This window comes from Microcaecilia unicolor, chromosome 14, assembly GCF_901765095.1.
Source record: "Microcaecilia unicolor chromosome 14, aMicUni1.1, whole genome shotgun sequence".
Classification (NCBI taxonomy): Eukaryota; Metazoa; Chordata; class Amphibia; order Gymnophiona; family Siphonopidae; genus Microcaecilia; species Microcaecilia unicolor.
Genome location: NC_044044.1, coordinates 48,006,817 through 48,032,780, shown reverse-complemented (window position 1 = coordinate 48,032,780; position 25,964 = coordinate 48,006,817). Strand labels below are relative to the sequence as shown.

Here is a 25,964-nt window from a genome sequence, read left to right as displayed (position 1 = left end):
TCCCCATTCCTTTATGGTGACGTTTGGAGCGTGCTATTTTAATTCTGTGCTCTTGTATATTTAAATTTAATAGATGGCTTAATATTTGGTTTAGTGTCTGGTGCTAACTGCCTGTGGCCATTATGTTGCATTCATTTAATGCCTGCCATATGGGAAGTGAAAGAAAATTAAAAAAAGAAAAAACTCATAAAATTGGTTTGCCTTTAAAAATATGCATTATTGCCTACTTAGCGAGTCCAGTGCTTTGATGTATTGTATTCAGGGATGTAGGCAAATTAGAAACTGTTATTATAAGCTTCAAAGCTGAGATAGGGAACGTCTGTCCTCAGATGCCACAAACAAAGTCTGGCTTCTCTGCCTGATAAATATTCATGAGATGCATTTGCATATGTGGCTCAGCTTTTTTTTTATGTTTTTATTTTTTAAGCAGCCATTGTCTTCTACTGCTAAAGTAGAGAGGAATTACTAGGGCGGCTGCCTCACCAAGATCATCCCAGAGAGCCAGGGATTCCCAAACCTGTCCTGGGGAAACCCCAGCCAGTCACGTTTTTTCAGGATATCCACAGTGAATATGCATGAGATAGATTTGCATACCAAGGAGGCATTGTTTGCCAAAAATTGATCCCTCGCTGGTTTTGTCCTGTTGCATATTGGGAGATGTAGTTCATTGGTTTTGGCCTCTTTTTTTGGCTATGATCTGAGTAGAGCATCTGAGCTGGGGAACAGTCCCTTTGTGGCTTATCAGCTGAGATGGGAGGTGTTAAGACCAGGCATGTGGAGTCAGCACACCAACCCTTCAACTCTGACTCAGTTATTTTTCTACTCTCTGCATCCAACTTTTATTGATATTAGGCTTTAATTTTTTTTGCCCTAGATCTAAAAAACTGCGAAATATAACTATTTACCAGAACTTTAGATCTATGACAAATAATATATAAGTATAAAAATGATAAATTTACCGTGTATTATAATGTTGTAAGTTTTTATTTTGAAGCTTGAGTCAGAGTTCGTATATTTTTACTGGCTCTGACTCCACCCAATATTGCTTCCTACTCTGACTCCGACTCCACAGTCCTGGTTAAGACCCAGCTATCCAACCCTATTTTGGGCAAAATCAGGCAGGTGAAAGGCAGTGGCCGCCCAGGGTGCACGCCGCTGGGGGGGATGTCGTCTCCGTTGGTTCCTTGCTCCCTCTGCCCCGGAACAGGTCACTTCCTGTTCCGGGGCAGAGAGAGCAAGGAACCAATGGAGCCGACGCAGCTCCCAGCGACGTGGACTCGGGGGCGGATTGGCCCTCCTGCCCGCCCGCCCCTCGCTTCTAAAGTAAGTAAGAAAGAATGCACGCCGGAGGGGGGGGGCGCCGTGCTGCACCCGGGGGGGGTACGCAGCGGCGACCCGCCCCGGGTGTCAGCCGCCCTCGCTACGGCACTGGTGAAAGGGCAACTCTAGGAATCACTCTTTGGTAATGCATCCAAAAAGGACCTTTCAGTTAATGAACCTTTGTCCTGGTTCTGTAAAAGCCATAAGTTATCAAGAGCTCAAAAGAAGGCCCAGAGCCTTTTAGGCTTTCTCTAACCATCAGACTAAAGGAAGAGAGAAAAGGGGGGTTGATGGCCATCTGGTATTTTCATGGTTCCCATGAGCACCTGGCATTAACGTACCCATATATACCCCAAAATGGGAAATATTTTTCATTGAAAATAACAGACTCAGAACCCCGGGACTTGGTTTGTATTAGAAGAATGCTTATTCTTTCCAGCCCTCTCTGCTCGACATGTTACAGAGCCTCTGTGTCCTTGAGCAGGTTCCTGATAGACAATCTAGAGGGCAGCTGTTAGGAGAAAGACAGGAGAGGGAGCAACAGGAAAGGAGAAAAAGATAATGGAAATGCAGATGACGGAAGAGAAAAGAGGCGAGAGACGGGAGGCAGAAGCAGGAAATGGCCAAGGGGGACAGAACAAAAACAGGTGAGAAGAAGGTTGCAAACTGTTCCAACTAGGCTTCTTCTGCTTTTCTTTTCAGGTGGGCCAAGGGCGGCGTGGTCATCGAAGAGGCCAAAGAAAGTGTGTATGAAACTCAGGTGGACTACTCCTTCTTCACGGAGCCGGTCTCGTGTGAGGTGCACAATGATGTGGGGAGCACCAACGTCAGCACCTTGGTGGACGTGCACTGTAAGAACTGCATCCATGGTGACCTGGGGAGGGAGAAGGGTGGAGAGACGGTGCTTGCTAAGAGTAGGAGGCAGGGCGATACCGAGCAGTATGGAGAACCCATTTATGGTTTATTGCCATGTGTTACTGCTTAATCCTTTGCCTGCCATGTTTGCTTCCTGGCTCTTGAGCTCTGTTTCTGCCAAGTTCTGTTCCTGTGTGTGTTTGAGCTAGTTCTGTCCCAGTTCCCTGCTAAGCCAAGTCCCTTTCAGTATCCTGCTCCAGCAAAGCCAAGTCCCTTTCAGTATCCTGCTCCAGCCAAGCCTGTTTGAGAATCCTGTTCCTGCCTTGTTTATTGTCTTGCTTCTGTTATTCTTGTTGCCTAGCTCCTACCCTGTCTTGCCTGTCTAGGTGTGCTTTGTATTGTCTCTTTCAGTCTAGTCCTGTCCGGATCCAGTCCTTGTCTTGCCCTTTTCTGGACCCAGTTTTAATCCGTGTTTTGCCTTGTCCTGTCTGGGTTTCAGTTCTGGCCCTTTTCCTTCTTTTCCTTGCCTCGTCTGGATCTGGTTTTTGTGTTGTCCATTGTGTTTAGTTACCTCTGTCCTGCCTTGTTGAGTCTGTTAGTTAATCCTAGTCCAGTCTGTTCTGATTCCTGCCTGTGCCGGCCCAGGTGGATTTGTCTGCCAAAGCTCCAGCTTTGGTCCAAGGGCTCACTATTCCTGACAGTTGTGAGACATTTTAATAGACAGCAGAGGGTATAAGCAAATATGGAATATATAGATAGGTAAGAGGAGTTAGAAAATAAGGTGATTAATTTAAAATAAAAGCTGCACATGAGGTCAGAGAGATGGTTAAATGTTATCTCAGCTAGGGTAGGACTGGATAAACATGTCCTGCTGCAGTACGTGCAGCCCAGTCACTCGTTTGTGTGAGACGAAGAAGTTAAGGGGTCTTTTACTAAAGCTTAGCTCGAGTTGTGGCCCTGCTGCAGATAACTCAGGCTGAGCTTTAATAAAAGACCCCCTTAGTTACTTAATATAACCTAAATATATAAGCCTCCCTTTATAAAACTGCCTCTCAAACATGCCCAATACTATAATTCTGATTCTTTTTATACTCCATCAATACACACAGCATTGTCAAGATAAATCATGTGCTTGCAATCAGTGGCATAGGAAGGGGGGGGTGGTCCGTCCCGGGTGCACGCTGCTGGAGGGTGCAGAGAGCAGCCGCGCGCCTGTCGGCTCTACTGGCTCCCTGCTCCTTTTGCCCCGGAACAGGAAGTTATCTGTTCCGGGGCAGAGGGAGCAGGGAACCAGCGGAGCCGACAGGCGCGCGGCTGCTCTCTGCACCCTCCAGCAGCCAAGAATGCACCCGGGGGGGAGGGGCTTAATGCGCCGGGGAGGGGGGGTGTCTTGCTGCACCCTGGGGGGACGGACGCTGCTGCACCCGGGGGGGGGGGGGTGCGCAGCGGCGATCTGCCCCGGGTGGCAGCCGACCTAGAATCGCCACTGTTTGCAATATCTGCAAACCAAAGATATCACAGAGCTGTGTGTGGGACTCAGCATTGGAACCGCAGAGGTGCTGCAGGGCAGGACTGAGATGCGCTTCTATGCATGAAATTATTTGTAGAGTCGGCCCAAACTACATAAGTCTTTTAAAATATTGAGCCCAGAGTCCTTTGGAAAGTTTAGAACATAAGCATTGCCATACTGGGACAAACCAAAGGTCCACCAGCCCAGTATCCTGTTTCCAACAGTGGCCAATTCAGGTCAAGATCTGCTTATCCCGGAATATGCAGTGGATCCTCCCCAAGTCCATCTTATTAATGCCTTATGGACTTTTCTTTTAGGATATTGTCCAAACCTTTTTTTTTAACCCCCGCTAAGCTAACTGCTTTTACCACATTCTCTGGCAACGAATTCAAGAGTTGAATTACACGTTGAGTGTAGAAATATTTTCTCCAGTTTGTTTTAAATTTGCTACTTAGTAGCTTCATTGCGTGCCCCCCCTAGTCCTAGCATTTTTGGAAAGAGTAAACAAGCGATTCACATCTACCCGTTCCACTCCATTTAGTATTTTATAGACCTCTATCATATCTCCCCTCGGCTGTCTCTTGAGATAATATTTAATGGATCTTGATCCATCTGCACTCATTGAATGAAACATTTTCTCTTAAGGGAAATCAAAATGATCAAATCCTTGAAGAAGAAAAAATGTCTTCGGGGGGGGGGGGGGGGGGGCAGGCAAAATCTTCCCTTTCCCCCAACCTAGCTTGCATCCCTGACAGTCTGTATGTATCTCTCTCCCTGCAGGAAGTATCTGAGAGCCCCACTTTCAAATACTGTGATTACAAAAACAAACATTTCATTTGTAGTAAGACCTTCTGCAAGATTTTATTAAATGAAATCGTCTTCTGACATATCTTATTTGAAGCAGTGATTCATGGTTCCCCTGTACGTATCTTAAGTGGGTGTTGTTGAGGACGGATGGTCAAAAGGACGTTCACAGGAATTAAACAGCTCATATTAAAAGGTCTGACAGCTGGGACTGGCGATATAATTGGACCAGCCCAAACCTCAGATCTGGAATGAGATTTGTTTATCTTTATAAACAGAGAATTTTTAATGACCGTGTCATGGAGAAAGGTACTTTGTATCTGCGATGGTGCATCTGAGGATGCGGCCCCCAGAACTCCCTGGCATGGCTGAGCGTTTGCCCAGGGCAGAGAAGGATACTGATACTGTGAAGCCACTTTTGTCTTGCTGGAGGAGACATTTGTGTTCTTCTGGGAGGAAGATGTGCTTTTAAAAAAAACAACCAAATTTCCCGAACAGCGGAACCAGCAGACCAAGGCTTGGCTTCTGCCCTAACCCCAACCTGTGCGTGGAAGATGCGGCAGAATCAGAGGCAGAACTGGTGGCCGCAGGGTTTCTCAACCCAGTCCTTGGGGAACCACAAGCCAGTTTGGTTTTCAAGGTTTGCGTGAGATAAATTTACATGCCCTGCCTCCATTGTATGCAAATGTATGTCATGCATATTCATTGTGACTATCTTGAAAACCAAACTGGCTTGGGTTTCCCTGAGGAGTGGGTTGAGAAACCCTGGAAAGGGGCTGGGTATGATGGCTCTCTGATGAGAGCCAGATGGGGAAGGAGGAAGGCCGAGTGTGTTGAGTCCCTGATTTCAAGACTAGTACTACTACTTATCATTTCTATAGCGCTACTAGATGTACACAGCGCTGTACACTTGAACATGAAGAGACAGTCCCTGCTCGACAGAGCTTACAATCTAATTAGGACAGACAAACAGGACAAATAAGGGAAAAGGACAAAGAGTAGCAAGATTCCGGAATCCCATAGACTACTACTACTACTACTTATCATTTCTATAGCGCTACTAGATGTACACAGCGCTGTACACTTGAACATGAAGAGACAGTCCCTGCTCAACAGAGCTTAAAATCTAATTAGGACAGACAAACAGGACAAATAAGGGATAAGGACAAAGAGTAGCAAGATTCCGTGCAGAATCCCAAAGAGTAGCAAGATTCTGGAATCCCACTGTAGCAACATTCTGTGCGGAATCCCAAAGAGCAGCAAGATTCCGGAATCCCAAAGACTAGTACTACTACTTATTTCTATAGCGCTACTAGATGTACACAGCGCTATATACTTGAACATGAAGAGACAGTCCCTACTTGACAGAGCTTACAATCTAATTAGGACAAACCGGACGTGAGAAGGAAGGATGTGCAAGATGTCCTTCTGATAAGACCTTAGCTAGGAAGGAAAAAGAAGAGAGGTGAGCAAGAGAACTCCCTGAAGAGAGACAGCATAAGGGGGCATGGCCTTTCAGTACAGGAAAGCTTTAGCTTAGCTTCATCACAGAATCTATGCTGCTCCCAGGAGACATTATCGAAGATGGCAAACCACTCTCCGTTCTTAAAATGAAACAGACTAGTGATAATGCTCTGGGGCTGGACGGCAGGTAATGGACTGGGAGATATTTATTAAGGGAAAAAGTGAGGCAGGCTGCCCTGGCAACCAGAAGACGATTGACATAGATGGATGAAGAATCTTAGTCAGGTATTGATGAGGTGACTGCTGCTATTGACTATGTGACAAAGGACGTGCTCCCAGGAGCCACAGAGATGCACACAACTGAAGATTATTGACACGTTATTATGTGCATCAGCTATAAGTCTCTCTCTCTCTCTCTCATCCTTTCTCCCCCTCCCCCTTTTCTCTTTAAGTTGCTCCCCGCATTGTGGTAAATCCAAAGACCACGACCACGGACTTGAGCTCGGACGTGACCCTGACCTGCGTTTGGGCCGGGAACCCTCCTCTCACTCTCACTTGGACCAAGAAAGGATCAAACATGGTAAAAGCGTACATTGTTTTTTTTTAGTTAACTGCTCCTCCTTCTTCTTCCCTTTTGGAACTTGCAGACCCGCTTGCCGGTCTGTTTTTTGGGACCTTAACTAAGAAAAGGCCACTGCAGGATTATAAACAGGGCAGGCTGTGGAGGGCCTTGGGTGTAGGAAAAGTCCTAATTCATGTGTGTAGAGGGTTTATCCCTTCCTTAGCTCTAAATAGACACTGCTGAGCGATCCGGTTTCTTGGAGAGGGAGGCTTTAGGCTGGTCCTGTTCTGGTACCTGACGGCGGCGGCGAAGGGTTAGCAGCGGCGGGAAGAGGGGGTCAAAAGGGTTGGCGGCGGGGGGAGGGTGTCAAAAATAGCGGCGGGGGGGGGGCCGCACCGGGGGGGCTAAAATGTGCCCCCTCACCTTGGGCTCTGGACCCCTCTCCCGCCGAAGTCTGGCTACGCCCCTGGTTGATACCAGGCTGCAGTAATATTCTGTAACAGAACCCAGGTACCATATTATAGAATAAGTTTCTACCAAATGTCCTCGGGGCATTTATATATGCTTTCAGTAAGAAGTTGCTTTACTCTCTGTTGTCTGGGCTTGTTCTGGGTGCTTTGCTCCTCGGCTTCCCTTTCACCCCTCCCTACCCACGATCAGGAAGAGACTTGGTGTGGGCCTCAGATAGAGTCCAAATAACACACAGTAGCCCCCTACCAAGCATTAATTGTGTCTGCTACAAGTGTGTAATCATGCCTGAGGATGTATAATCTCTCTCTCTTTCTTGATGTACATTCATACATACATATTTTTAGAAATAAATACATAAAATGGTCATTTTAAGCTATAAATTCACTTAGTTGGGACTGGAAGGGAGCTTAGGTAGTGAGTCTTTCTTGGCTTCTCCATCATACTTCACTTGTCCCAGACAGACATGTGTCTCACCTGTACTTAAAACCCTTCAGGGACGGAGATCCCACCCCCTCCCTGTGGATTGTGTGTGTCCCACCTTTCAGCCACCCTTCCAGTTAGGACAGGGGTAGGCAACTCCGGTCCTCGAGAGCCGCAGGCAGGTCAGGTTTTCAGGATATCCACAATGAATATGCAGGAGATAGATTTGCATACCATGGAGGCAGTGCTTGCAGATCAAGTTCGATGCATATTCATTGTGGATATCCTGAAAACCTGACCTGCCTGCGGCTCTCGAGGACCGGAGTTGCCTACCCCTGAGTTAGGAGGTTCCTCTTAATCTCTCACCTCACTCCGCCCTATTCTAATTGAACCCTGTGTCCCTGCAATGATGGAGAAGGCCAGGTCCGTATCATTCTTTTACCAGCCCCCCACCCCTAGCATTAGTCCACGTTTCAGTGGTGTGCTGGAGCAGGCTCTCACAGGCTCGCAAGAGCCGGTTGTTAAATTTTTAAGAATTTTGGGAGCCGGTTGTTAAAGTAGGGCCCTCCATGGCTACTTTAACAACTGGCTCCCAAAATGTGGGCTTGAGCTCCCTGCTGAATTCTTTTACTTTGCTGGTGGGGATGCTGAGCCCTGCCAGCCAAGTAATAGACTACTGCTGCTCCCCGCTCCTTGTTTCCAGCTCTGAGCAGCAGGCTGGGACTTCTCCAGCATGTGTGAGAAGTTTCAGCATGCTGCTTTAGAGCAAGACGTTGGGAGTGGTGGCAGTCCATTTATTGGCTGCCAGCAAAGGTATGCCTAGCATGCCCGCACGAAGGGAGGGAGGAGAGAGAGGCAAGTGTTGCTCCCCCCCCCCCCCCCCCCTTCCTGGCCACCCCTGGCCCTTCCAACTGCAGAGCTGGCTACGTCCGGAGAAAGAGCCTGTTGTTAAAAATTTACCAGCACACCCCTGCCGCGTTTCCAGGTGTATGTCCCTTTCTCACTTCATCCTGCCTGTGATTCGATTTCTCACACCTTTGTCTTTGCAGGTGCTCAGCAACAGTAACCAGCTGTACCTGAAGTCGGTCACTCAGGCAGATGCCGGTCAGTACATCTGTAAAGCCATCGTCCCGAGGATCGGTGTGGGCGAGCGGGAGGTCTCCCTCTTCGTAAACGGTACCTGTTTTTACTGTATTAAAAATGGAAAAGGGAGATTAGTCATCTAGATATTTCTTAGTGGCCTGCTTGATCTTTTATTGGAGGGAAAAGGGGTTTGGCTAGGAAACTTCTCTTTTAGGCTTCCAGCTCAGTCAGAACCAGCACCATGAACCTTCATTCATGGGGAAGGAAATGAGATGGGATAGTCCCCCACTCAGAACTGTTTTGGATATAGATATTCTGCAGACAGTCAAATTTATATAAGTTAAAGCTGGGAGATATCCATAGGTAGAGCAGAATAGATGGAATCAACCAGGAAACCAAATAGGCTGCTAATTGTTTCTTATCTGGCATCAAAATATTATTTTACAAGCTCAGACGTGCAATGGGATAAAGCCAGTACTGGCTCAGCCTGTCCTTTATGACATGGAGCATCTGGTCAACTGACCTGCACCCCTCTCCATCAAGGATTTTTTTTTTTGTTACATTTGTACCCCGCGCTTTCCCACTCATGGCAAGCTCAATGCGGCTTACATGGGGCAATGGAGGGTTAAGTGACTTGCCCAGAGTCACAAGGAGCTGCCTGTGCCTGAAGTGGGAATCGAACTCAGTTCCTCAGTTCCCCAGGACCAAAGTCCACCACCCTAGTCGGCTCTTGCAGATCACCAATGTGGCCGCGCAGGCTTCTACATGGAATGTTGCTAGTGGAATAGCAACATTCCATGTAGAATCTCCAATAGTAGCAACATTCCATGTAGAATCTCCAATAGTATCTATTTTATTTTTGTTACATTTGTACCCCGCGTTTTCCCACTCATGGCAAGCTCAATGCGGCTTACATGGGGCAATGGAGGGTTAAGTGACTTGCCCAGAGTCACAAGGAGCTGCCTGTGCCTGAAGTGGGAATCAAACTCAGTTCCTCAGTTCCCCAGGACCAGAGTCCACCACCCTAACCACTAGGCCACTCCTCCACTCTGTTTTTCAACGTAAATCTTTTGGCTTTGTGGGTTCTGTTTTCATGCTGTTTCATTTTGGGGTGGGGGAGAACGACCATTGGCGGAAAGCCTGGACCAGTCTGGACTCCCTCTGGGAACTGGCCACCTCTTCCCCCCTAAGTTAACTTTATTTCCAAGTTGATTTAATACTTGCTATACCACACATCAAACAGGATATCTAAGTGGTTTACGATTGAAAGGTTCAGTGCGATCCTCAGTGCCACGGGAATGGTTAACCGGTGACGTGTCTGTCTCCACCTCACTCTGCACCAGAAGCAATGCAGAAAGAGAGAGAGAGATTAAGCATTACTTCATGATCTTCCGAGAGGCATCAGTGAAATAAACAAGCCAGAAAGCAAGAAAACCCCGCTGATCATTTTTGAGTTTAGTTTGGCCAAGCGATAATGCGAGAGCCATAAAAATGCCTAGAAGAGGCGATAAAAACCCTACAAAACAAAACCCCAATGATGAAGAAAACAAATTGTCTTCCATTATGTGTAATGTGCAGAGCATAATTCTGGACCATTACTTTAATGTTGTGTATTATAATCACATTTAGGGCACTGTGGTGTGGCTTTCCACAGCGATCGATAGATTTAAAAGCATATTTGTCACCATGTGCTCATAAATGCAGTCATTAAAGCAGAAATATGAGAAAAATAAAGCAGGATCTTGGTCTTACTCCTAGGTCTCCTTCCTTTTTTGTTCTCTAATTGTCCCCTCCCGAATTGAGAAGCCCCTGGGCAAGACAGAATTTCAAAGGCAATGGCAATTTCTCTGCAGAAACTGTCTGTCTGTAAACTACCCACCCCCACCGCAGTCCCATAATTCAAACACTTGAAGCCACATTTTGAAGAGAGGTGTCCCTAGGGATGTGCTTTGTTCAGGGGACTGTATTTTCAATGAAAAACGTACCTGCAGAAAAGTACAGGGTTTTGCAGAAGTCCACACCCGTGTGCTTTTTTCTCATTTTGCTGGCTGAAAGCTACAGGGTGGATATTCAAAATGATTTTATTGGGCATAAGAGGCTCTGCCCAGTTAAATCACATGACTGAGCCAACCTTTGGTTATTTAACAGCACATATTAGACAGCGCCGCTGAATACCCAGACAGACCCGAACAGATATTCAGTGGCAGTACCTGGTTGGTGAACTGGACATGTTGGACTGCGTATGAGGCAGCCCGCTATCCAGTTGTGGCACTGAATATCGGCCGTATCTGGCAACCTCCAGGTGCCACCAAACATCTGGAAATTCAGTGCCAGACCCAGATATGTGCCAGTGCTGACTATCCAGGCCAAATTCACCCTGTAGTGGTCAGTGCTGTGAAAAACACTGACCACCATGGACTGAATATTGACCGGTACATTTCAAAATGCAGAAAAGTAAGGGCTTGTTTCAATGAATTGTGTAAATTGTAGTTTTTAAAGAGCAGAATGTGTGAAGACACCATGCCACATTTGAAAATAGATGTGTGCTTTTACTTTGAATTTGGGATTCACACACACCAGGGGCAGACTGACCATATGGATAACCAGGCAGTGCCCGAGGGTCCAGAGGGTTTGGGGGGTCCCAGTGCCTCTCTTCCCCCCCCCCCCCCCCCACACACACACATTACAGCCCCCGGGCCTACTTTGAGGGACCTTGGTGGACTAGAGGCCTCTTCGGCTGGGTTGTGAACCCCACTCTTTTTTTCTGTCCGCTGCTCTGTTGTATCTGACACCACCACATCTTCAGAACTGCTGCCGACACTTCCTGCGACAGTCTCACAAAACCTGAGAGACTGCCGCAGGAAGCCTTGGTAGCCATTAAGAAGACACAGTGGCACTGGGTAGAGCAGCGGCGGCAGGCAAGAAAGAGTGGGGTTCTTTCCTTCCCCCCCAAAGAGGCCTCTAGACCACCAGGGTTCTTCAAGTGGGGGGGGGGGGGGCCTGTAGTGTGCAGGGGGGTGCTGGAAACGGGGATGGGGGTGATGGTTGCAGGGGTCTGGGGGGGCCAAATGACCCTTTCTGCCCAGGGATCTAGATCACTGTCAGTCCGCCCCAACACCCACTGTTTGAAAATTGCCCGCAGTCCTCAGAGCATCTGTATGAAAATTCCAAGATACCTGTTTTGTAAAAGGGCAACACAGAGTTTATATGCACTTATAATTTAGGGGCCCAATATTCAAAGCATTTATATTCCCAACTTTGAGAGTTAAGCTCATAAATTGGCTCTTTGGAAATTTACTAGGGCTGAGTGCATAATGTTATACTCAAAATGTCACTAAACTCTTAAACTTAGATGAATAAAAAGTGGTGGTAATTGGTGCGGATTTAGGGCGGGGAAAAGAAGTTGGAACTTTACACTGATTTTTCAGCACTGGGCTCATAAATCGAGGCCAATGATCAGCAGGCCTAATACTTTTAAGCTCTTAAATTAAGATAAATTCTCAGCTGAAAAGTTACTCCTAAGTTTGGCTGAAAATAGGTCACTAGGAAGGGCATTTTCGAAAGGGACGTCCAAGTTGCGATTTGGACGTCCGTGCAAAATGGCGAAATCCAGGGGCGGGGAAACCCGTATTTTCGAAACAAGATGGATGTCCATCTTTCATTTTGAAAATACCGTCAGAGACGTCCAAATCCTTAAATTTGGACGTCCCTAGACATGGACGTTTCTGACTTTCGGCGATTTTCGAAACCAAAGACGTCCATGTCAAAAACGGCCAAATGCAAGCCATTTGGCCGTGGGAGGAGCCAGCATTTGTAGTTCACTGGTCCCCCTGACATGTCAGGACACGAACGGGGCACCCTAGGGGGCACTGCAGTGGACTTCATAAAATGCTCCCAGGAACATAGCTCCCTTCCCTTGTGTGCTGAGCCACCCAACCCCCCCCCCCCCCAAATAAAAACCCATTACCCCCAACTGTACACTACTACCATAGCCCTTACAGGTGAAGGGGGGCACCTAGATGTGGGTACAGTGGGTTTTGGAGGGCTTGCTGTTTCCTCCACAGACGTAACAGGTAGGGGGGGATGGGACTGGGTCCGCCTGTCTGAAGTGCACTGCACCCACTAAAACTGCTCCAGAGACCTGCATGCGCTGTCATGGACATGACATCTGAGGCTGGCACAACATATTTTGAAAGATGTTTTTTGAGGGTGGGAGGGGGTTAGTGACCACTGGGGGAGTAACGGGAGGTCATCCTCGATTCCTTCCGGTGGTCATCTGGTCATTTCGGGCACCTTTTTGTGCCTTAGTCGTAAGAAAAACAGGACCGGGTGAATACGTCGCAGTGTTCGTCAGGGACGTCTTTGTTTTTTTCGATTATGGGTCAAAGACGTCCAAGTGTTAGGCACGCCCAAGTCCCACCTTCGCTATGTCTCCAACACGACCCCTTGAACTTTGGCCGTCCTTTCGACGGAATGCAGTTGGAGACGTCCTAAATCGGGTTTCGATTATACCGGTTTGGACGTCCCTGGGAGAAGGACGCCCATCTTCCGATTTATGTCAAAAGATGGACGTCTTTCTCTTTCGAAAATGAGCCCATAGGTGAGCTACATTATCAGCATAAATTTAGGAGCTCTGAATTTTCTGAATATCAGGTCTTCGGCTCCTACGATGACTCCAGTAACACGCAGCTAACACCTGCTCCAAAGAAGGTACAAATATGTGCTCGTGTAATTAATAAAATGAGCACATATGTCTCAACTCTGCCAAAGCTACGTCCCAGGGAACACCTGAGCATAGATAAACCCATAAGAGAGTTTGCTAGTTCATTACATCTACTTTTAAACCATGTACTACCAGCACCCCCCAACACAGACACAAATTTTTCTCAAACACTGCTTATCAACCTTTCTGTGGGCGCAACCCACTTGCATGGCCACAGAAAGTACGTAACCCCTCCAGCGAGTACAGTTTGGGAAATCCTGTTATAAGAGCCATTTTCACTGGGTCAGACCGATGGTCCATCTAGCCCAGTATTCTGCTTCCAACAGTGGCCAATTCAGGTCAAAAGTACCTGACGCCCCTTTGCATAGGGAAATGATTTATAGAATTATTCCCCAATGTGTATAAATGTGATTTTTGAGAGTGGGGGTGAGCAGGGCGCTAGCAATTGTCAGAACAGTGGCAATAAACTCATAAGGCCTTGGGGGGGTGGGGGACGACAGACAAGTAAACTGCATGGTTTATTGACAAGTTTCTATGTTCTTTCTCCTATGCAGCGTTGGTCCATGCACTCGGATTTTTCCACTGTAGCATAAGGGGGGAAGAAGGGGTGGAATTGTCCATGTGTTGACATTTTTTTTAAAGCTTGAATAATATCAGGACACAATGCTTGGAGGTGTTTCTGGTGTTCACAGGGTATTTCTGATTGTGTAAGTGTCTTAACCCGTAGATCTGGGTTGACGGCATCAAACTGACATGGGATGGCACTCTTACACATTAATAGAAACCAGACAGAGAGAATCAGCCCCCTTCTTCAGGTGCAAGGAAGAGCAGACCATGTCCACCCCCACACCTCCGACCTTTGCTAAGCAAATGAATTATAAATATGTCAATATTATGAATGTGTCGTCATTTAATATCTAAATTGTACCAGGACGGTCTTCTAAGAGACAGAATAATTTTGTCTCTTGTTTCTTGCCCGTATCTGGGGCATGTGGTACATCCGCACAGCCAAAATCCCACTACCCACCTCTGTATAACTAATACTTTTAAAATAAATAGGAGAAAATATTTTTTTCCCTGAATGAACTCATTGCCAGCGGATGTGGTAAAAGCAGTTCCCATAGCTGGGTTTAAATAAAAGGTTTAGATAAGTTCCAGGAGCTAAAATTTATAAACTGTTAATAAAGTAGATCCAAAGAAAGTCACTGCTTATCCCTGAGGATTGGTAGCCTGGAATCTTGCTGCTCTCTGGGATTCCAGAAGGGATTCTGGAATCTTGCTGCTCTAGGATTCTGGAATCTTGCTGCTCTGGGTTTCCGGAATCTTGCTGCTTTCTGGGATTCTGGAATCTTGCTGCTCTCTGGGATTCTGGAATCTTATTACTCTTTGGGATTCTGGAATCTTGCTGCTCTAGAATTCCGGAATCTTATTACTCTTTGGGATTCTGGATTCTTGCTACTCTTTGGGATTCTGAAATTGTGTTACTCTTTGGGATTCTGGAATCTTGCTACCATTTGGGATTCTGCTAAGTACTTATGACCCGGATAGGCCACTATTGGAAGCAGGATACTGCGCTAGGTAGGCAATCTTATTTGTTCTCGTGTTCTTATGTCTTAAGGTCACCTCCTCCATAGGAGGACTTGCTCAACCACTCATAACACAAAATTGTCTAATAAGTCCTTTGTGGTCTGTCCTAACTTCAGGTCCACCTATCATTTCCAGCGAGACTGTGCAATATGCAGTGCGGGGCGACCAGGGCAAAGTGGATTGTTTCATCGGCAGCACCCCAACACCCGATAAAATCGTAAGTACCCAACTGGGCGTCATGTTCCTCCCAGGCCCACCTCGCATGTATGTACCCTGTCCTTTCAGCCCTGCCCCCTCTCTGCCACAATGAAGAGGCTTGGGCTCCAGACCCCCTGTTTCTTGGCTTATTTTGGCACTGAGAGAAAAACTTCATTGCTTTTAGCTGTGTGAGCCTACGTTCTTATGACTATAAGAGGCAGCTCCACCCCAAGCACTTGGCTTTAGTGCTCTAGCCCCCCTTCTCTATTCTGATCATTTAAAAATTGAATATTAACTACCAGCAAATGATCACTTTTGTCTCCCAGATGTCCTTTTCTCTTTAATTAAAGTACTTCCCTAATGATTCTCCAGATGTCATTCGTTAGTTGGGATATTTTTATCTAGCAAATGTGTGTGTTGTGGAACCATTAACTGCAGTGGAATTTTATTAACAGTGGCATCTGTCTGCAGGGGCCGTAGGGTGATTAATTAATGGATCAGTCTGTATGAGGAGATTACTTTAGTATGTCGTTGTGCAAACAGTGGATCCAGTTTTGAAAAGAAGCTTTAGGGAAAGAGAGATAGAAAGCAGAGATACCAAGTAGAGAATGACATGGGGACAGGGACCCGCGGAGATGGGGAGAGGGGCAGAGCTTGCGGGGATGGGGACAGAGCCCACAAGGACAGGGATAAACTTTGTCCCTGTGTCATTTTCTACTTTGAAGCCTGTTAATGAACTGGACTGTTATTTGTGTTTGAGCGATGGAGTCAACGATATTTTGATTTTTTTGGAAAAACAAGCAAACATGCTGGCCACAACTAGCAAAATTTGCCTGTGGGATCCTGTACATCCTGCTACCAACACATCTTCTAAGAAGACATCTTCTATTACAGGAAGGACTGTGGAAGACAGGAGAGCTAGACTGAATCCTGAGATTGTTGATGACATGGTTTTTTAATCTGTGGATTAATAATAACTGTGCTTCATAGGGCATATTTCTCCCCTCTAGGGCATACAGAACAGGCTGTATTTTGTACCCCTGGACATTTTAACAGGGTGGATTAGGATTCCTTGGGGTAGTAGAAGTCCGCTATTGTTGGGGTTGGAAGAGTAGAGGGTGGTGGTGGTGGGAGGGTTATTATCGTTGCTCGCTGTTATTATTGTTTTCTATTTGTAATTTATACACAACAGTTACACAGCATATTGTTCCTTTTTATACTTGAATAAAAAGATTTAAATATAAAATCATAATTGTTCGAGGCTTCTGCAGATGAGGACAGAGCCCATGGGGATGGAGCGGGGATGGGACGGGACAGAACCTGCAGGGACGGGGCGGGGACAGAGACAGGGCCTGCGGGGGCGGAGACGGGGCCTACGGGGCGGGGGCGGAGACGGGGCCTGCGGGGATGGGGAGGGGATGGAGACAGAACCCATGGGGAGGGGACGGGGACAGACTTTGTCCCCGTGTCATTCTCTAATACCAAATAACCCAGTTATTTTGGCCAGTCCTGGTTTACAACTTTATAAATTCAAACAACTTTATAAACATAAATCCCCAGGTATACCCAAGCCAATCAGCTCGTGGATTAGTAGCCAACCCAATCCGCCGTCACAGCAAGACTGACCAATCGTAAACCGAGCTCCCCGCCGTGCAACAGGGGATCTCAACCTTAAGCTACCACACTCCTCAACTTACACCCCAAAGCAGTGTGGGATTTCTAGCCTCTGATTCTACCCATTGAAATCAGGGCTTCAGGTCCCAGTCATCAGAAACCCAGAGCTCACCAAAGAAATCTAGTGGGGTGAAGATTTCCTCTATAGCTTCACGTCAGCCTGGTGTGGCCAGCCTTGGTTTTGCCTCTTGTCGCATGCATGAGATCATAGTTCGACATTCTTAAAAATACACACACACACAGGAAGCTCTCAACGGATAGCTAGAAAACCAAGACTGGCTCAGCTTTTCTCTACCAACTTGGAGCTAGATGGGAGAAGGAGAGATAAAGGAGGAGACATGGGGTGGAATGGGGGAGAGAAATACAGTGAGTGTATTGACAATAATGTTTTACAACTCTGTCCAGTCCACTTGTATCCACTCGCCTCCACCTACCCTCCTCTCCGCTTTCCTCTACACATTAATTGATTTGTTTGCTTTATTTTTTGTCTACTAGATTGTCTTTCTTCTATGTTTGTGCAGCACTGCGTACGCTTTGTAGCGCTATAGAAATTCTAAATAGTAGTAGTAGTAGAGTGATCAGAATTGCCACAATAAATATACATGAGAGAGATTTGCAATCAAATCTATTTCATGCAGCCCAGGGTGGAATAAGGGGTCTTTTTAGTTTTTGGGTTTTTTTTTTTTAAAGAAATGGCCGTGTGCTAAGTGAACCACTTACCGCACAGCCATTTCAGGGGAGCGCACTTACCGCCACCCATTGAGGAATTACCCTGACGGTAACCGAGCAGCGCACGGCACTGACCAATTACTGTCGGGTAAACACCGGCGCTACAAAAATATTTTGTATTTTTGTACATAAATGGAGCGCGCTGGGGTTGGGTACTACCACCGAGCTCCTTTCGGTAGTTCCAGATTGGCGGGTGGCAACCCTTTAGTAAAAGGGCCCCTAAATTAGTGTTCAGTAAAAGATGCTTAGCTTGGATCATCCCAATATTTTTATATTTAGATTTTGCTCACACCTTTTTCAATAGTAGCTCAAGGTGAATCACATTCAGATGCACTGGATATTTCTCTGTCCCAGGAGGGCTCACAATCTAAGTTTGTACCTGAGGCAATGGAGAGTTAAGTGACTTGCCCAAAATCACAAGGAGCAGTAACGGGATTTGAACCGGCCACCTCTGGATTGCAAGACCGGTGCTCTAACCACTAGGCCATTCCTCCACTCCGCAACTCCACTGTAACTTATGCATCATTTAGTGAATTCCACCCACAGTGGCCTGTTTCATGAAGTGAAGTTAGGAAGGAACTCTGAAATGGGGAAAATACGAATATATGAAAAAGAAAATCCTGTCTGAACTCAAGGAGACAACACATAAGAATTGATTCTGGGACACGTGGATGGAACTTACACCCCCCAACTAAACTGATCTAGCTCACCAGAGTGGTAAAACAGATTACACTTGAAAATCTTACACACGGTCAGAAGACCCCGAGAAGAAATTAACTTGCTGGAAGGAGTCAGCAGAGATTTCCAAACACCATTAGACATCCCTATAACAATATAGGAATCAAAGCGCGCCTCCAGACACTACGCCCTGAAAAGCGGCTGACCGGACACCAGGGGCGTATCTGGACTCTGGCGGTAGGGGGGGCCAGAGCCAGAGGGAGGGGGCACATTTTAGCCCCCCCCCCCCGGTGCCACCGACCCCCCCCTGCCATTTCCGGACCCCCCGCCACTGCCAGACCCCCCCCCCTCGCCACCAATGACACTCTCCACCCCCTCCCGCCGCCGCCAACCCTCCCCCACTGCTGTCACTTACCTTTGCTGGCGGGGAACCCAAACTCCCCGCCAGCCGAGGTCCTCTCTTCCATGCAGGCTACAAGTCGCAATGCATCCTGTTTTTCTGAGTCTGGCGTCCTGCAGGTACAACAGGCAGGACGTCAGACTGAGTTCCAAATTCTGAGTCTGAACGTCCTGCACATTGTACGTGCAGGACGTCAGACTCGGAAGAACAGGAAGCGAAGTGTTGCAACTTGCATCCCGCACGGAAGAGAGGACTTCGGCTGGCGGGGGCTTGGGGTCCCCCGCCAGCAAAGATCGGCGACGGGTTGGTGGCGGGCGGGAGGGAGGGGGAGAGGGTCGATGGTAGGGGGGTCCAGGGCGAAATCTGCGGGGGCCCAGGCCCCTGTGGCCCCACGCAGATACGCCCCTGCCGGACACTAAATACATCTTTCACACACAGCAAGGTTCAAACCCTACAGAAATGAGGCAACCTGACTATTTATTTTATTTATTGCATTTGTATCCCACATTATCCCACCTCTTTGCAGGCTCAATGTAGCTTACAATTCATTATGGATGATGGAAATAGAGAGAATATACATTAGGTTTTACAGAGGGTTTTGGGTTACATGGTAGTGAAATACATGACAGTGTTAGAGCAAAAGACATTATAGAACATTTCTGGATATGTTAAAGATTGTACAGTTACACATGTTGATCTTTGTGATATATCTTGTCGAAAAGAGAGGTTTTCAATAGTTTGCGGAAATTAGTCATTTCATGGGCCGATTTCAGGTTGCGTGGCAGCACGTTCCAGAGCTGAGTGCTCATAAAGGAAAAGGTAGATTCTGCTTTCTGCCCATCTCCTATAACAAGCAAAAACAAAAAAACTGTATGGCTTGACTTGCTCTTATTATAATATAGGCTACTACAATAAATGGAAAGAGGAGAAAGTCTTTCAGAATATTTGCAATTAGTGTACAGGTGGAGTCTCATATATTTGTTTGCACGAATATTCACATCACTCCCTTGGTGACTATTAACGTGCATAGATTTAATCATTGACTGAAACCACCTCCACCCTAAAGTTACAATTCATTAAACTTAACATACTAAAAAGTGCAAATATATATAAATATGTGCAGAAAGACACTTAACTTGCGGAGCATATAAACTCCGTTATTCAGATTGAAGTGTGTAGAAGCCCCGACAGTGCCTGTTTCGCTACGCTTCTTCTGGGGGAACCCACACCATTTAACCTGATAATATAAATCGTAAAATATCTCCTATAACAGGCAGACGGGTTAATTAACCCGTTTATAAACATGTGGCCACTAGGGACCCAAATAATTAGAGAGGGATCTGGAGGGGGGGGGGTTCCCAACGTGATTTTTTATTAAGTTTAATGGAATTAGCACAAAAATTGCATACACAGAAAAAAGAAACGTTCAAAATATTCGTCAGGAATGCGTTTACAATAATTGAAAAGCCCTAGCCTCCTTAGTCTTTTCCTCCTCGCTGCTACGTACCTTGAAAAAGGTGCAGCGAAGGGCGACTAAAATGATAGCGGGGATAGGACGACTTCCCTATGAAGAAAGACAAAGGAGCCTAGGGTTATTCAGCTTGGAAAAGAGACGGCTGAGGGGAGACATGATAGAGGTATATAAAATAATGAGTGGAACAGGTGGAGTATTGCATTCAATTCTGGTCGCCATATATCAAAAAAGATATAGCAGAATTAGAAAAGGTTCGAAGAAGAGCGGCCACAATGATAAAGGGGATGGAACTCCTCTCGTATGAGGAAAGGCTAAAGAGCTTAGGGCTCTTCAGCTTGGAAAAGAGACGGATGAAGGGAGAAATGATTGAGGTCTACAAAAACCTGAGTGGCGTTGTAGAACGAGTAGAAGTAAATCGATTTTTTTTACTCGTTCCAAAAGTACAAAAACTAGGGGACACTTGAGGAAGTTGCATGGACATACTTTTAAAACAGGTAGGAAGCAATGTTTTTTCACTCAACAAATACTTAAGCTCTGGAACTCTTTGCCGGAGGAGGTGGTAACAGCGGTTAGCGAATCTGGGTTTAAAAAAGGTTTGGACAAATTCCTGGAGGTAGACATGGGAAGCAACTGCTTGCCCTCGGATTTGTAGTATGGAGCGTTGCCACGATTTGGGTGTTTGCCAGGTACTTGTGACATGGCTTGGCCCTCCGTTTGGAAAACAGGATACTGGGCAAGATGAACCATTGGTCTGACCCAGTATTTTTTTATTTATTTAACACATTTATACCCCACATTTTCCCACTTAGTTGCAGGCTCAATGTGGCTTACATAATACCGTAGAGGCAGGCTCCGGTTTGGTAAAATACAAAATAGTAGTAAACCTATAAATAACATGAGAATAAGGCAACAAAGATATGATAAAAAGTCCAATACCGTCCATAGTTTTGCTGTATCACAGGCAGTAGAAAATTAAGTTGGGTCTGAGGGGTAGGCCTTCTTAAACAAGGTAACAAACGTAGTAACATCGTAGATGACGGCAGAAAAAGACCTGCATGGTCCATCCAGTCTGCCCAACAAGATAAACTCATATGTGCTACTTTTTGTGTATACCTTACCTTGATTTGTATCTGCCATTGTCAGGGCACAGACCGTATAAGTCTGCCCAGCACTATCCCCGCCTCCCAACCTCCAGCCCCGCCTCCCACCACCAGCTCTGGCACAAACCGTATAAGTCTGCCCAGCACTATCCCCGCCTCCCGCCACCGGCTCTGCCACCCAATCTCGGCTAAGCTCCTTAGGATCCATTCCTTCTGAACAGGATTCCTTTATGCTTATCCCACGCGTGCTTGAATTCTGTTACCGTTTTCATTTCCACCACCTCCCGCGGGAGGGCATTCCAAGCATCCACTACTCTCTCCATGAAAAAATACTTCCTGACATTTTTCTTGAGTCTGCCTCCCTTCAATCTCATTTCATGTCCTCTCGTTCTACCTCCTTCGCATCTCTGGAAAAGGTTCGTTTGCGGATTAATACTTTTCAAATATTTGAACGTCTGTATCATATCATCCCTGTTTCTCCTTTCTTCCATCCTTCACAAGGTACGGCCTCCAAAACTGAACACAATACTCTAGGTGGGGCCTCACCAACGACTTATACAGGGGCATCAACACCCCCTTTCTTCTGCTGGTCACACCTCTCTCTATACAGCCTAACAACCTTCTAGCTACGGCCACCGCCTTGTCACACTGTTTCGTCGCCTTCAGATCCTCAGATACTATCACCCCAAGATCCCTCTCCTCGTCTGTACCTATCAGACTCTCCCCGCCTAACACATACGTCTCCTGTGGATTTCTATTCCCGAAGTGCATACAGATGTTCAAATATTATGAAGTTAATAAAATCATGAAGTTAACAATGATTTCAAGTATTATTTAAAAATAAAACATAATTAGACTAATGTAGGTAATAAGGAGTGGAGAGATAGTGAGGCGGGGAGAGAAGTAGGGAAATCTATTACTCAGGAACCTATAGACAATAACATAATGTATTCTTCCTTATCATGTATGTATGCACCTTAATGCAATACCATTGTAACTCTGTTAACCGGAAATGTCAATCGCCACTACGGCAAATGTAAACCACATTGAGCCTGCAAATTGGTGGGAAAATGTGGGATACAAATGCTACAAATAAATAAATAAACGGGAAGGAGAGAGGGGAGTAGGAAAGGGTACAGGGATATAACATCGCCTTGCAAACTACCGTCCAGTGGCAAGCATACCCGTTTTTACTAAAGTATTAGAAACCTACATTAGTAAACGACTCTCTTTATATCTGGAAAAATTTTCTGCATTACGCTGATCACAATTTGACTTCAGGTCATAACAAAGTACGGAAACATTGCTGCTATTTCTAACTGCATATGTCAAACAGCACCTATGCAAAGGCGACCCAGTAATTGTTCACTAATTTGATATATCTGTGGCGTTCGATGCGGTTGACCACACACTGCTACTCAAACGCCTGGATCAGATAGAAATAACGGGGACTGGGATCAAATGGTTCAGTGAATTTCTTTCAAATCGAAGCTATTCTGTCAAGCAAAACAACCAACTTTTCAACTACTGGTCTCCTAACTGCGGGGTCCTACAGGGATCTCCCCTCTCACCTACCCTGTTCAATCTCTTGATGTCATCCCTTTCCTCAATACGCCTGGGTCTTAATGAACTATTATTATCCTACGTGGATGATATCCCGCTTCTCTTACCAGTGACAAGATCAAACAAAGATGTTGTCGCTTTGCTTTGCTACGCTTGGTCCAGTCTAACACACTGAATAAACAACTGATGGTAGCATCACCGTTGCAAAAGATAATTCAAAATCAGAAGATTTTCAGCTCTCTGTTCCTTGTACTTGGAGTCATTGGAGCCGACTCTGTGGGTGCTGTGGGTGCTTGAGCACCCCCAATATTGAGAAAAATTCCTTGTATGTGTTCAGGGAGGGGTCATTTCCATTCCACCCCCAATAATTTTGAAAAGTTGGCTCCTATGCTTGGAGTAGAAATATGGAACTCTCTACCTATTGCCATCAGAACAGAAACCAGCTACCTTAGCTTCAGGAAGAAGCTAAAAACCTTTCTCTTCCCAAAGACGGTTTCATAACAGTCCATTGACTTCTACCTCCTAGTATCATCCATTATCCTTTCCTATAATGTTTTTGGTCTCGTGCATTACACCAGTGGTCTCTAATTGTTCTCATACCTCACACTAACATTATCGACTTTTGTCTCACCTACAATGTAAACCGCACTGAACCCTGGAAAAGGGATATTAGCGGTATACAAGAACTGATTTGATTTGATAAGGCTATGTCATTTGTAATTGTTTGATGGAGGTTTGTAATTTTGTACACCACACTGAACCCTTAAAGGGGAATTAGCAGTTAATAAGCATTATATTGATATTGATACGGCTCTGAAAAAAAGTTATATTTTGCCGCAGCTAGAAAAGCCGCTTATCCCTTATATAAATCAGCACCAGTCGTTCGCTACAGATGCCGACTAACATAATACCATTCAGATAAACTGCTGTCCATCTTGATAAGCAATGAAATGTAGCCACTTTGGGGAAACTATATTATAACAATACCTGTGGGTTAATTCATTACTTACAGAACTTTCACAGCACAGCTCTCTTCTCTGTTCTAAACACTCTTTTAAACCAGCCCCACCGTTCAGCAAAAAACGCGATCAACCTATTAATCGAAGAGGGAGTGCACTGCGCAGGCCATAATCAGGTATAGGATTTTGCTCACTGGCACCACTAACAAATTTAGGGGCTCTTTTATTAAGCCGCCTACGTGCGCCCAAATATGCGTCATATTGGAGTTACCGCCCGGTTACCGCGTGGCCCTCGTCGGAAATGTCAATTTTGGCGCGTGTCCGCTACTTGCATCTGAAAAATACTTTTTATTTACTGATGCGCGGCAGCTACGCGCGTCAAGTGGCATTTCACATTCCTAGACCATTACCGCTCGGTTATCGCTAGGTCAATGGCTTGTGGGAAGGTCTCAGACCCAAAATGGGCATGCGGCAATTTTTCATTTTGCTGCACGTCTGTTTTCGGCAAAAATTTTGAAAAGGCATTTTTTTGTAGGTGCGCTGAAAAAATAATTCTGCGCGAGCCCAGAGCATGCGCCTACACTACCGCAGGCCATTTTTCAGTGCATCTTAGAGGTCCTTTTACTAAGCCACAGTAAAAAGTGGCTTGCGGTTGTGTGGGCGCATCTTTTGGACGCCTGCTGGGCCAATTTTAACCACGTCTAAGAAAAAGAGCCTTTTTTAAGGGGCTGGAAAATGGACGTGTACTAAAATTTGGAATGAATTACTAAAATTCATAAAAATAACACACAACATCATGACCTTCCGTAAACTATTGAAAACTTATTTATTTAAGAAAGCATACAGTAAGAACTCCTCGTAAATTCAAATTAACAAAACGCAATTATACAACATGTATTTTCTATATCTCAACTGTTTTGCTAATTATCTTGATTTCCAGTTTAATGATCCTAATTGTTCAAGCTATTTTTGTCATGAACGAAGTTTAACCTATTACCTTTAGCTCTTATCATAGGACGGACTTTCCTCTTGTAACCTAACCTACTCTGTCCCTTTGCCCCAACTATGTATTTCTTCTATCCGGAACTGGTAATCACCACTTACGGAATTATGTAAGCCATATTCCGCCTGCAAATAGGTGGGAAAATGTGGGATACAAATGCTACAAATAAATAAATAAATAAATTGAAACTAGCACGTGTCCATTTTTAGCCTGAGACCTTACTGCCACACACTGACCTAGCAGTAAGGTGTCACGCGCTACCTGCGTGATAAGCTTGCAGTGCACGCCAACTGCTGTTTACCGCTGGTTAAGCAGCCTATGGTAGAAAATAGAAAAATTGTCTACTGTGGGATTCGGTGCACGCCAAATTCAGAGTTCTCACCCGGCTCGCGCACTAGCAGGGTGGTGGTGCCGATTTGGCGCACCCTGTACGCACGTAGGCCCTCACACAGGTTAGTAAAAGGGTCCCTGACCTTCTTTCACAGCAAAACACTTATATGAAAGCTTTTCACTTGATACAATTATTTAACCCAACGGGTTGTAGGGATTGCAATCTATATATCCAATGTTGCTCTGTTTGTAACCATTTCCTTGCACGATCTCCTCCTCTGATGTTATTTATTTATTTAACACATTTATACTACTTATCATTTCTATAGTGCTACAATTTATACCCCACATTTTCCCACTAGTTGTAGGCTCTGTTAACCGAGATTGGATAGCATAGCCGGTAGTGGGAGGCGGGGCTGGAGGTTGGGAGGCGGGGATAGTGCTCGGCAGACTTATACGGTCAGTGCCAGAGCCGGTGGTGGGAGGCGGGGATAGTGCTGGGCAGACTTATACGGTCTGTGCCAGAGCCGGTGGTTGGGAGGCGGGGATAGTGCTGGGCAGACTTATATGGTCTGTGCCCTGAAGAGCATAGGTACAAATCAAAGTAGGGTATTCACAAAAAGTAGCACACATGAGTTGTCTTGTTGGGCAGACTGGATGGACCATGCAGGTCTTTTTCTGCCATCATCTACTATGTGGCTTACACATAACCGTAGGTAGGCTACAGTTCAGAAAAGTACAATTAAACAATGTGATAGTAAGATACTAATCAAATAGGTATCGTATAAAACAGCAAAGATAATAAGATAATACAAGATAAAAGGGTCAATGAATTTTGTTGAAACCAAGAAGAAGTAATTTAGGTTGAGTCTGGAAGGTAAGCCTTCTTGAACAAGGTGGTCTTCAGTAATTTTCTGAAATTTAGATGATTCTGAGTTGATTTTAAGATTTTGGGTAGTGCATTCCAAAGTTGTGTGCCTATGAAGGAGAAGTTGGATGAGTAGGTAGAGTTGTATTTTATCCGGAATGATGTCAATAATAAAACAACGCAAACCTT

The 25,964-nt window shown here is 45.7% G+C and overlaps 1 protein-coding gene across 1 annotated transcript in view; it reads left to right on the top strand.

Annotated features, from left to right (window-relative positions):
• KIRREL1 (kirre like nephrin family adhesion molecule 1) overlaps positions 1-25,964 on the top strand; it is a 240,734-nt gene that overhangs the window by 201,951 nt on the left and 12,819 nt on the right. Inside the window, exons 7-10 of the mRNA XM_030187989.1 lie at positions 2,023-2,171; positions 6,406-6,533; positions 8,456-8,582; positions 14,916-15,016. Coding sequence (XP_030043849.1) covers positions 2,023-2,171; positions 6,406-6,533; positions 8,456-8,582; positions 14,916-15,016 — 505 coding nt within the window. The remainder of the gene's footprint in view (positions 1-2,022; positions 2,172-6,405; positions 6,534-8,455; positions 8,583-14,915; positions 15,017-25,964) is intronic.